Source organism: Nyctibius grandis, chromosome Z (genome assembly GCF_013368605.1).
Source record: "Nyctibius grandis isolate bNycGra1 chromosome Z, bNycGra1.pri, whole genome shotgun sequence".
Lineage (NCBI taxonomy): Eukaryota > Metazoa > Chordata > Aves > Nyctibiiformes > Nyctibiidae > Nyctibius > Nyctibius grandis.
Window position 1 is genome coordinate 83713472 of NC_090695.1, and position 12175 is coordinate 83725646.

The 12175-nt window shown below is 40.2% G+C and overlaps 1 protein-coding gene across 1 annotated transcript in view; it reads right to left on the reverse strand.

The window, feature by feature from the left end:
* Positions 1–1326: 1326 nt before the first annotated feature.
* The window catches only part of XRCC4 (X-ray repair cross complementing 4), a 182216-nt gene continuing 171367 nt past the window's right edge, over positions 1327–12175 (reverse strand). Inside the window, exon 9 of the mRNA XM_068422815.1 lies at positions 1327–3033. Within this exon, the coding sequence (XP_068278916.1) occupies positions 2925–3033 (109 nt within the window). The 3' untranslated portion in view covers positions 1327–2924. The remainder of the gene's footprint in view (positions 3034–12175) is intronic.

Below are 12175 nucleotides of genomic sequence, written 5' to 3' on the forward strand. Positions count from 1 at the left end.
GGAAAACATGGTCTTCCAAAAGGTGAGTTAGAAAGCCATGCTGAAAAATTAAGTCTAAGTTCAGTAGCTCTACTAAACAGAAGGATGAATGGAGTGAGGCTTAAGTTCAGAACAGTTCAATGTTTTCATTAATGGTCTGGATGTTTGCAGTGGAGAACGAACTTACTACGTTCACCCGTAATACCAAATTGAGGAAGAATGAGCATTCAAAATCATCTTGACAAACTAGAGAACAGCTACAAAAACAGGACACAAGTCAATACTGTTAAATGCCAGTTACTAAATCCATATGGGAATAGTCAGCTGCACAAACACAGAATGGAAAAACAAGTGACTACCCAGTAACTCTGCACGGAAGAATCCAAGGATTATGGTGGATCATAGCACGAACATAAACTAGGAGATGTCACGCCACTGTGAAATAAGTGAACATTATATTTGATATATGAATAGGAGCACTGTCTATTGACTCACAAGGGAACCCTTCTGCTCTCTAAGACTTGGAAAGCCCTTGCACCAGGAACTCCATCGGCCTGGAGGGATAGCAAAAATCCCAGCTTTTCTCAGAGACTTAACCAAGCAGCACCGAGTATCATATTAATTTAATAGGTTTTAAGAAAATATGTTATGAGGTGTTATTACTGAGTTTCCTTCCCAAACATCACAGGTTAGTTTGAAACAGGTTTTACTTGGCTTGGTCAAGAAAGGCCAGTGGGTCTACTTCAGTGCATTGGCATGAACAAGTTTGAGGATAAAGTGGATGACCCCACTTCTTGTGGACAAACATACATCATAAAGAAGTTTCACTGATTTTCTGCAGCTTTTGCAATACTACCCCTGCTCTCACAAATAATTTGTGCTCATTTTGGTGGGTCTTTCCTCTTCAAAGTCAACTGGAAAACTGAAGCTTATTGGCAGAAAAGCAATAGTTTCTCACATAAATCTTCAGAAAGGAGCATTTTGCTAACACTTCTCACACGGTTGTGGAGACTGACATATTTTAAGTAGGCTTCAAGGGGAGAGGAGGTGTCCCCATGTATACAGTCAGTCTCAGCTGCCTGGAAACTGGCTCCGTACCATGGCTACGCAAACTAGATGACACACCTGAGCTCACACAGCCCAAGGTATGCATCCGCCATCACGTAATTTTCTGCTCAACTCCCAGCTTGATTCTATAAACCTCAAAAAAAGAGAACAGAATAAACACTCTGACAGACTTTGTTACATCTGCCAACTGTGTGCAACATTTCGTATTTATACAACAACATTTTACTAGTGGAAACCAACAGTTTCTTGAAAGCAGAGTTTCGCGGGATGTTCAGCTCCATTTACGTTCATTTTCTGCTGCAGGCACAATTAAACCAAGCTCTGTATTTCGGGTTAAGTCATGGAACATTTTCACATTAAAACTGAAACTACATATAAGCTTTTGCTGAAAGCATTGTCAGATCAGCACTGGAAGATTTTAAATCAGGCAATGTCTATGAATGGGTGTATGAATAGGTCTTTTGTGGTCCTGTCATTTCTCAGGCACAAAGCCTTTGTAGCAAGGAAAATATTTTGGCCATTCATGTTTTTACTGTGTGATTTATAACATTGTCCCAAAGCCCTTTGTGAATTTAAAATGCTGTGACCATGTTTTTCATAAAGGAATGCTAAAATATAATATTCCCAGATCCTTGTGTAGGTTCTTAAATGAGGCCCTGATCCTGCAAAAACACGGATGCTTTTAGTTAAATATAGGATGGAATTGTGACAGAATCAGAGCCTAAATAAGCTGCCATTTCAAAAATACCAAGCATCTTCCACGGACCATTGCAAGCCATACTGCACAGAAGCAGGACTATGTTGCATAGGCCTGTTGACTTCAATGGGATTACTCACACGTTTAAAACCCTTGTTGGATCACACCCTTTCTGAGACAGAACAACTGGCTCCCTCTGCCTTAAATGAGAATTGATTCAGGCTCTTAAAATTGCAAAGCAGAAATCTGATGTGCATGCTTAGTTCTGTACACTTGATTGTGACCGCTGAAGGTAAATATATGTTGCTAGCTTTTTCTTTGATGAAGCCTTAAATCTAAATGAATGCATCAGTTTTGGGCAGCAAAAGGTCATACACTGACACACTTTGCTAACTAGTCCCTTTACTCACAAAGTGTGTAAGCAAATAAAAACAAAATTGATGTATTTTCAGAATGTATTTTATTTTTTTTTAGAAATCACCTTAAGAAAAATTATGAAGTGTCAAAAATGACAATTCTCAAGCCTATGGGTTTCTACAGAAGGTTAAAATAGTCAATATTGACTTTATAAGCACTTTACTCACAAAAGCAAGAATGCCTTATAATGCATAAGGCTGCAGAGAACCCTCAAGTAAAAAGTGAAAGGACATTTCTTTGGATGGTTTACATCAGAAGATATCATTCTAAACTCACAGTTTAAGAAGCTGTATCTCAATCAAAGTTGAAGGTGATTCAGCTAGACTACATCTAATCTGAGCTTCTCAAGAAAGGGGCAGTATATAAGGTAAGTTCAGCGGTAGCCTTAACCTACTTTACGTCTGACTTATCCTCTGGGGACATCTGGAAACCAGTTGATCCTGGATACAATCAGCAGCCAGAGACTGTTAGGATGTAAAAATGCTATGATGGTGCTCTACTTCCCCATATACACGTGATAAAAGACTTACACAGAGGCTAAACTGATTTCAAGGCCATCACAAATCAAGCCAAGCAGGCCAAGGGTCTACAACCACATAGTGAAGAATGGGGACAAGTGCAGTGCAAGAGGACTAGAGCAATATGTCATCAAATACCACCTCAGAGAAAAGATTTCAGCTCAGTGTCTATAACAAAGCCTTCTAGTTTTATAGCTTGTCTCTTATAGAAGCGCCAGTCTCTCAGTTTCTCAGCCAACACATAGCTAGATGTCATCAAAGAGGTCCTCCGGCTCACAAGTGTTTTCCAGTGTTTCGAGAGACATCACATCCAGGGAATGCTTGTCTGATGTCTTCTCTGAGGCCAGATCAGGTCTTGAAATATAAAGCAAAGAGATTTGAAACAAATTTAGATACAGCTATAAACAATTCCAACATATACACCGCCAAGGTAACCATTTAACAGTGTATTTTGAGCTTTTTGTTAAGGTTACATGTAAGAGAAAAGTGCTTTTTGTGAGACTTAATTACTTGCTGAGATGGCAATGGCAAAACAAACAGATGAAATTCAGCTTATAAATGTCAAGGCTTCAGCTATTCCGTTACAATTTTTAGGACCCTGAGAATGACCATTTCACCCACAATTTCCACGTGGAGAGCTAGGGAGAGCAGAACAAATGCAGAAAACATACAAAGGATCTGCTCTTCTGCTACTGCGCAGGATGACGCTCTGTTAACCACTCTTTACTTTTTCCCCAGCAATAAGCATGTGTCTGTTGTCCATCAGTTTGACATGGAGGCACAGGAAGAATCAGGCTGAGTTGTCTCAAAGGTCCATGCCCTGAAGGTGCAAGCCTCTCTCCAAACAGTAGAACTGAAGAAAACAAAGGTAAATGAAGAAAATCCTTTCATAACACATGAATCCAGTTATTCGGGGACTTCCAAATCCTCGGCCTTCACCTGTATGTATGTTATGTTTATATTTGCTATGAATGAATAGAAGCACATGCCATTCACTGATAGGTGTATGCCAAGGTGCGGGTTTTTCCTCAGATAGCTGGACACCACAGAGTCCTACCTGAAAACTTCATGCCTGAATCAGACACCCATTACATCGAACAACACTCTGCCCCGCATCAATCAGCACTCCTTTGACTGTCCTCATCAACGTAGACCATTTAAACGTCTCTTGGCCATATGAGCACCTGGTGGTTGCCAAGAGCCCATGCTCACTGTTTCTCCTCTCTCTCCGAGACACCACTCTGGTAAAGACAGCTCTGTGCTTATGTCTGGGAAGGCAAGGCATCTTGCGTTTCCAAAAACGATGGCATTTACAACAGCAAATTCCTGTAGGAATTAATCTTACATGTATAGGCTGAATCCACGAAAAATCTTTGAATCCAGCACAGACAACTTTACTTTTGCAAGCTTTAAGAGGAGAATTATCGATCACAGATATGAGTGTTTTCAGTGACAAGATATTCCAGGTCGATATCACTAGCTGCTTTGAAAATAAAATGTAATCTCTTAATCTTGGCTCAGTATGCTGTAGGGAATAGGTGTAGGAAGCAGGCAGCAGACCTGATGTGCTTGTATTGTAGGATTTTTGGACTGGTTAGAGTTTCGTAAGGGTTGATGGCTTCATGCCCAGGTGTACTCCACTGGCGTAATCTTGACAGAAGGTGAAAAATTCGTGTATTACCAAGGCCAACACATCAGCCACCATGATGGTAAAAACTAGACAGTGGTGATGGAAAGTGTTACTCTCAAATGCTGCCATATGAGGGCTTAGTGCAATGAGGCATGCAAAAGCAATCTTAATTTTCAGACTAATTCAAGCATTTGCCTTCAACTGCTCCACATAGAGCCAATATAGTTAGTGAAATTCAGCACTTCTCTTTCTTTTTAAACTTGGTTTCAAACAAATTTAGAATCAAGTCTTCCCGAACGCCTACCTAGAAATCTCTAGAGAGCAGAAGTTTTTATAAAACACTGCAATCTTCAAAATGCAATGAGCTTCCTAAGACCCCAGCCACTGCGTGATTCATCATCTCTCACACTTCAGGTTTTTCAAGCCCTTGGAGGTTCAGAGCTGGGGAATGATCTTCATGTCGAGGTGGAGTCCCTGTGCTTCTGGGGAACCAGCAAAAACCCAGTAAATGCTCAGTCTTGGATGCTGCCATTTCCTAAGAGCTCTCCAGTACTCAGAAGGGTTTCCTCACCACTCTATCCATCACTCCAGTTCTGCAAACCACTTTAAATTCAATGTACTAGTATATTCAGATTATGATAATTAATTTCTCTGCAAGTCTAACTAGCTTTCTCTGCGAACTCTTCCAAAACGTTTTCCTTGAGATCTGAATAAATTGTGTCCAAACATTTTTTTTTTTCCTTTTGGTATGCGGTGACATCTAGACAGATGTGTGCCTCAGCAAAAGTCACTTGGACTAACTGTGAAACAAACCTGCCAGAACTGGACCCTTAGCCAATGCCCTCTGGTCAGCAGGATCAGATCACTCCATGCTGTTCTGATTGCTAGCAATCAGCTTATGTGTACCCTATTTTTTTTTAAACACAGGTAGCATACCCCAACACAGTGTGATGTTCAAGTTTACTTATCGAAGGTGCGTTGTTCCTTTATCTTTCTCGGTCTATCGAAAGCATTAAGTCTCCAGTGAGAACACACGTAAATCACACAGTGTGGAGCCACACTCTGATCATTTTAATTAATTCTGAAAAGTCTCATCAGCAAATAAATTAGGCTGTGAAGACCTCTGTAGCACCACAGGCTATTTCAGGTACTGGAAGGTTTTTTTTAGAGCATTTGTTGACTTTGAGGTTTCACCTATTCCAGCCTTTTCTGATTTTGAAAAGTAAGCCTGATAGTGCTTAAGCAATGTCGACAACAATTTTATTCTCATTGACTGAAATAACTGTTTTCAACACTATACATGAGATCACATTTACAAGCCAAATCACTGTTGAGTTTTAACATTACACAGCTAGAACTATTAAGCTTCTGTGTTCTTGTAACAACATGGTCCTCATTTAATCTCCAAAAGCTGTAACACCACGCCTGTGAATAAACCCAACTACACTTGCAAAGTGGAAGCATTAGGCTCTTTACATGAAGTTCGCAAGCAACTTAATTTTGGTTTTAAGACTTGATGATTCCTATTTGCATGTCAATTATTCACTGAATGCCAACAGCTTGCTTTGTGCTGTGAAATTATTTTGAATCTTGGATTCTCACTGAAGCTGTATTACCATATCCTGACCCATAACTGAGTTAATTTCTTTAAATTGCAGTGAGTTGTATAGTCCTCTCTTGCCAAAAAGCCTGTAAGTAAGGCATTCTTCTTGGAAGTTTATTCTCCTGTTGGATCACTTTTTGAAGTCTTGCCTTTTGGTAAACTTAAACTCCATTAACACATCTGGAGAACTGCTGACTATAAGAGATCATTTCATATTTCCTGACATTTAGTTCAAGCCCTTCATAAACTGAGACAGAAGACCAGATCCACAGCTGGTGTGAATCACTGGAGCACTAATAATGTCAGTAGAGCTCTGCTGACTTGCACCAGCTGAGATTCTGGCTCAAGATTTGGAAGAAAGTGGTTACATTACTTGGTATTTCTTTCCACAGCTGAGTAAGAGCCATAAGAAACAGAAGACACGCAACACTTTAGTACATAACTAAACAGCACAGAAACTCAAAGCCATGCAGGGTGATGGCTTTGCATAGCTCGGGAGAAAACACAACACCGACTTTTGCAGCAGGACAGGTGGACCACTCCCATTTGTTTCTTCTGACAAACTATTCCTGCGTTCAGACAGATCCCAGAGAAGAGCTGCACAACACCGTTCCTGGTGCAACAGATGGCCAGTTCCACGAGACAATGTTTGTGAAGCAGTATGAAGTAGAAAACAATCTCCTACATGACTGCTACAAACGACACAATTAAAAAGAGCAAAAAGATCAAACAAGTTGTAGCTGTGCTGAAGGAAAATCGGGTCAGAGGCTGCAGCATCAGCACAACTGCTCATCTGGAGGTACGTCTCACTGGAAAGATGAAAGGTTCTCGCACCTAGCTGCGCTTGTATAGCCAGCCCAGCACGTTGTGGTTACGATTTCACTCAAGTTTTTGTTCTCAAGCAACCTACCTGGCATTTGAAAAAACACCCTTGTAAATTAACATAGCTATAAAAGTCTCCCAAGAAACTTAAGTAATCTAGGAGGCACACTTGTGTATTGGACCATTACATTATTTTCCTTCGTTTTTAGTAATTAAAATAATCAGTTCCAATCAAAAGCTGGCATTTTATGAAGAGAAAAGATTTCAGCTCTCCCAGAAGATGTGTAGCAGTGTTTTAGGACAAGGCTGAATTTCTCAGTGTGTATCTTTTCTTAGCTTGGCTTAACGGTTCTTTTTTGTCATTAATAATCTGAAAAAAAATGAAGGCTTAATATCATGAGTAGTTATTAACAGAGGATACAATGTGATATATACTTCCTTCGGTACTATAGGAATAAGTGGCAGCAGCAGCAGCTCATAAGCAGAGAACTGGTAGTCATTGCAGCATTATCATGGGAACAAAGGTGAGGCACCTCAGACACTAATGAACGCATTGCGATTGACAGGGAAAAAACTCAGAGCAACATTTGTGCTCCAGAGATGGTACCTCTAGTCCACACCGAGAGAGAAACTTGGATTCTTTGATTTGTCAGCAATCTTGGCTGTATAAACATCGTCTTCACTGAAAGTCCTCAGAAGAAAGGTACTCATCAGCCGTCGCTATTAAGGAAGGATCACGAAAGGAGGTTTGACTAAAGCTCACGGCTATACGTAAAACCTTGGCCTTGAACAACCGATGGCCCGTGGTGTGAGCTCTTGGGAGACATAGTATTGGTTGCCTATGGCTACTGGCCAAAAAGAGGAAAGTTCAGCCATGAAAAGAAAAAGAAATGATGTAATGGAGGAGGGGGAAAAGCCTCTTACATTAATAGACGCATCAAGAACACTATGTGCAGACAGACTTCTTTAAAGTTTAATATTGAAAATGTAAGTAGACTAAATTCAAACTACATGTGATTCAAAATACCATGATATTCCCCTTTACAGAAATGCACCAATGACTATAATATAAGGTAAATTATAAAGGTATTTTTTCTTTTTAATTCAATTTAAAATGGAAAATGAAACTTAATAATTTGGTTTAGATTTTGGCAGTATTGTAAGTATTCAGCTTCCAGATATAGTCTACTCTGGCATTTATTGCTAGAAATAATACAAAAACAAACCATATATTTCTAACTGATCTTGCAAAATGTAAACCCCAGCAAGTCATGAAGAAGTTGCTGGATACAATCACCTCCATGATCTGAAATTACAGTTGATGGACTTTTCCCTAAGTTATGTTAGTGAAGAAACTGAAAAATTTTCTGCCAATTTCAACCATCTGAAGAGAGAGGTGGTGTCAGAGATCATCAGAGCCCAAGCTGTACCTGGCCCCAACACAAATTTACAGAGGCTAAAGAAAAATACTCAAGAAATAGCTGAAAAGAATGATTTCTAGCTTAAGGGATACTGTCTCCATCTCTCTTAGAGAACTTTCCATGTGTGGCATTTTCCACTAGCAAACAGTCCAGTCTCAGTTAAGGTCAGCAGACAGATAATAATAATAATAAGCTTGTTCAGTTACACAGTTAATGACAAATATTTTCAATGCAGCAACCACAAATTTAACGTTCGGCCAGGGAATCAATGTTCCTTAATAAGCTTCCACCTCTGGCTGAAAGCCAAGCTGCAACTGCATTCATCACAACCATCGCACAGTAAGATGAGTCTGGAATTCCCTCAATAAACAAAACTTAAAGCAAAACTTCAAAAAACAGGACAATTGATAAACACGGTCTTAAGCTCTTGCAAGAGCCACTCTTTGTTCTCTAGAACTAGAAACTATCAAATCAGGGATAATTTTGATTTATGCTCATACAGGGTTTTTTTTTCTTTACATATCCCTGGAATCCTTCAGAGGGAGAAGAGTGAACTGGGAATCCCTTAAACATCACAGAAATTGATATAGTGATGGCAGCAAGAAGAAACTCTCAAACAATCTGCTACACTGAGAAGATACTCATATATCTCTTACTGATACAACTTTTAATATCGATATAACTTCTAATGACTGGTCTAGATCGGTTCTCAACATTACTAAACATCCACTCTATTTATTTAGTCCTACAAAACAGATGGTCTAGAGATCCTCAGAAAACTATATGTGAGGTCTAAAATGGCTGCACAGACAACACGTCATGTAAATGAACAATGCTGACAGTACTCTTTCAGGGACTTCTATCCGTTCAGTTGCAAATTCCCAACTAACTTCAGCTGGCATAGGTGCAGGTCCTTATTTAAAAAGAACATTCTGGTTTGGTAATATAAATACAGTCCTGGATCTTTTCATCGGATCAAACGCACTTGCAGATGCTTACTAACAAAGATCTACTTAAAAATGTAATAATAGATGTCACTTCTAAGGAAAAGCCTAAACCATGTTTGTTTTAGACAAGTGGCACACATTTCTGTGGCTCATTTCCACTTAAACTCCTTCTTGCTTAAATAAACTAGACCACATTCACTTTGAGGAACATACTAGCACCACTGCCTTACTGGGAAAAAAACACAAATCTCTTAATCATAACTACAAGGGTATATAGTAAAGGAAAACTTAGTTTGTTTAGGAATTTTGTCAAGGTCTTTCATAAATCCAGTACATTGCAAATGTATTGGCAAGCACTAGAAGCCATTTCTCATCGTCGTTAAGCGCTATTTATCACATACACATTTATATAACACCAGCATTGGCTAAATTGTGCCATAACCCTTTTCCAGGCTGCCAAACCCTGGAGCTGCTTTGGCTCCCTAACCCTTTCTTATCCCCTCAGGGTGATCATAAACAGTAGCCAGAGACCTAAGGGGGCAAATAAAAATCCCTCAACCAATTTCTCACGTAGGAAATGTGTGTCCTCGTGCTCCTCCATCTGCTGTCCCCAAGGACAGAAGGGGTCGAGACGGCTGTTGCAGCCATCGCACAGCGGTGGAGCGTGGAGGGACGGGTTTCCCACCTGAAAATCTGAAGCCTGCAGATGGCAGCTACAACTGCAAAACCACATTGAATTAAATCACAAAAATAAGAGCATTTAACTGGAGGAAAAGCCAGCAACCCTAAAACCTAGATTGTGCTTCAGATGTTCCATGTCTTTTCCACTCCTGTCCAGTGCTGAGGCTCTGAGTGGCTGTTTAAATCCTATTGACTTCAACAGGAGCTAAGCCCTTGCTCAAAGTTAAGCTTGTGCTTACAAAGCCTCCTGAACCACGGCCCCAGCTTGCAGCTCTCTGGGGTCCACCCTTTGCATTGACTGCTACAGAAGGAAACCCGGAACTCCACAAATTTATAAAATTTAAATTATTCTTAAAGAAAAATGGATTACTCCAGTGTTCAAACAATGAAAACTTCCCTCAATACTAGACTAGGGTACTCTGATATCTCTACTAAATTACTAGGTATAGCTAAAAACATCCTCTTCTCAGAAGGATGTAGGAGAATACATTGACATAGTCCTAACAATGATCTTTTAAAAACTCCTATGACTGAATTAAGCAAATTCTTCCTCCCTGCTGAACAATTTGTACACGTACACATGGGCACCAGCAGAAAGCTATTACTGCCCAGATTACCTATTATCCACAGATCTGCTCAGCAGGTCTTGGATCATTCACTTTAAGTGGCTTATTGCAGAAAACCGCTTTAGATCAGTACAGTGCAGGGGTATGACTTATGTATGTATTTTCTAACAAAAAAATGCACTTAGGAAGATAGAGCAGCAGCAAGCTCTTAATAAATCTGGGAGCATTGAATTGAAAAACTGGGAGCAGGACTCAATTTACAAGTTAGGGTAGAGCAGATAAACTATAACAAGCTTTCCCCCCCACCCCCCATAGGTCTCTAATAGGTCTCTATTGAATATAAAATTGTTTTAGTACCGAGAACTGTGCTTTTCTTTCTTATGTCTCTTAACTCCCATTCAACCCTTTCTATGTTCCTCCTGCCCCCTACCCAGCCACAGATCTGAATTCATTCATACTTTTCTGAAATAAGCTCAAACCTTTGATACTTAAGATCAAATCCCTGCCTATAGTGACACCTGTGAGAGCTGAAACATGTTCAAACAGCAGTACCAAAAAAAAAGAGAAGAAAAAAAAAAAAGCACATCCAGCCCTTCGAAAACACAAGGAAAAAGGTAAAAACAGGTATAGCTGGCTGAGACAGAATAGAGCTGGACACTGCAACAGCTCTGGCTAAAATTGAAGTTTTTCTCCTCTGCATTTTCATCATACCTTGCCCATCCTTGAGACAGAGACATCTCCTCACCCAGGGCAGAGAACAGACATTGGCTTTGTCCACCTAATGCCAACCCTGTCCCTTACTTTGGGGTGCATAAAGCAAATGTATGTGGGCTGAAGAGCTTGGCTCTGACTCCTGAACTTCTTAACTCACTGGTAATCCTTTTTACTTTGGACATGTGGTTAAGATGCTTTAACAATCTTACTTTTAGAGAGCTCATCTATCAAAATATCTATTTGGTGGAGTAAAGAAGCCACTTTCAAAATACATCTTCTATTATTATATGAAGCAGGAATCATCTGCAGCTCGTGACACAATTGCAGTAAGACAGCCTGTATAACAGGCTTCAAAAGTCATTCTTCCTCCTCCAAAACCCCAACTGGTGTCCATCCATGCAAGGTCTCAGGGTCTGCCTGAGCAGCAACATCTGCAGTAAGTACTTCAACAGAAGCATCTAAAAATAGACCAAATAGCCAAGTCATTAATTGTTGGGTAAATGCTGCAAAGGAGTCTAGACTGTAAAATTTTTAAGAAAGGTTGTACTACCTCCAAAAACAACAAAACCCCAACTAACCAAAAGGACAGGACTGGATCTGTGTGTTTCTCTCACAAAAATTCTGATACAAAGTGGGTTTTCTTCCTAATGAGCCTCTCTACTTTTTATTTCTGCAAATGGTCACGGAAAGATTCTTTAGCCCTTAATTTTCAGATATTTCCTTTTGAATACATGTTGTACCAGGATCAAGGGACAGTCTCAGCATACTCATGCATGCAGGGACCTCCCCCAGCATTATGGTAATGAAGGTCGGAGACTTAACTGGTGCTAAACCAGCACCAGTCACACCCCAACTGGCTGTGACTGTGCTGGGTTTGCTGCAGACCTGTCCCCAAAGATGGAAGAGAGGGGAGCATGGAACGGCCACCAGTCAAGACCTGTCTCTGCATTAGCAGGCCACTCATCTTGGTTTTGAGAAAGGAACCGAGATGACCAATGGGCAGGAGTTACAAGACACGAATTAATGAGCACAGCAAGCTGAAAGACCAACCCTGTACTTGAAATGGAAATTTCTGATAACTACCTTTCCACGAACATAGGCGCAGTTTCAGG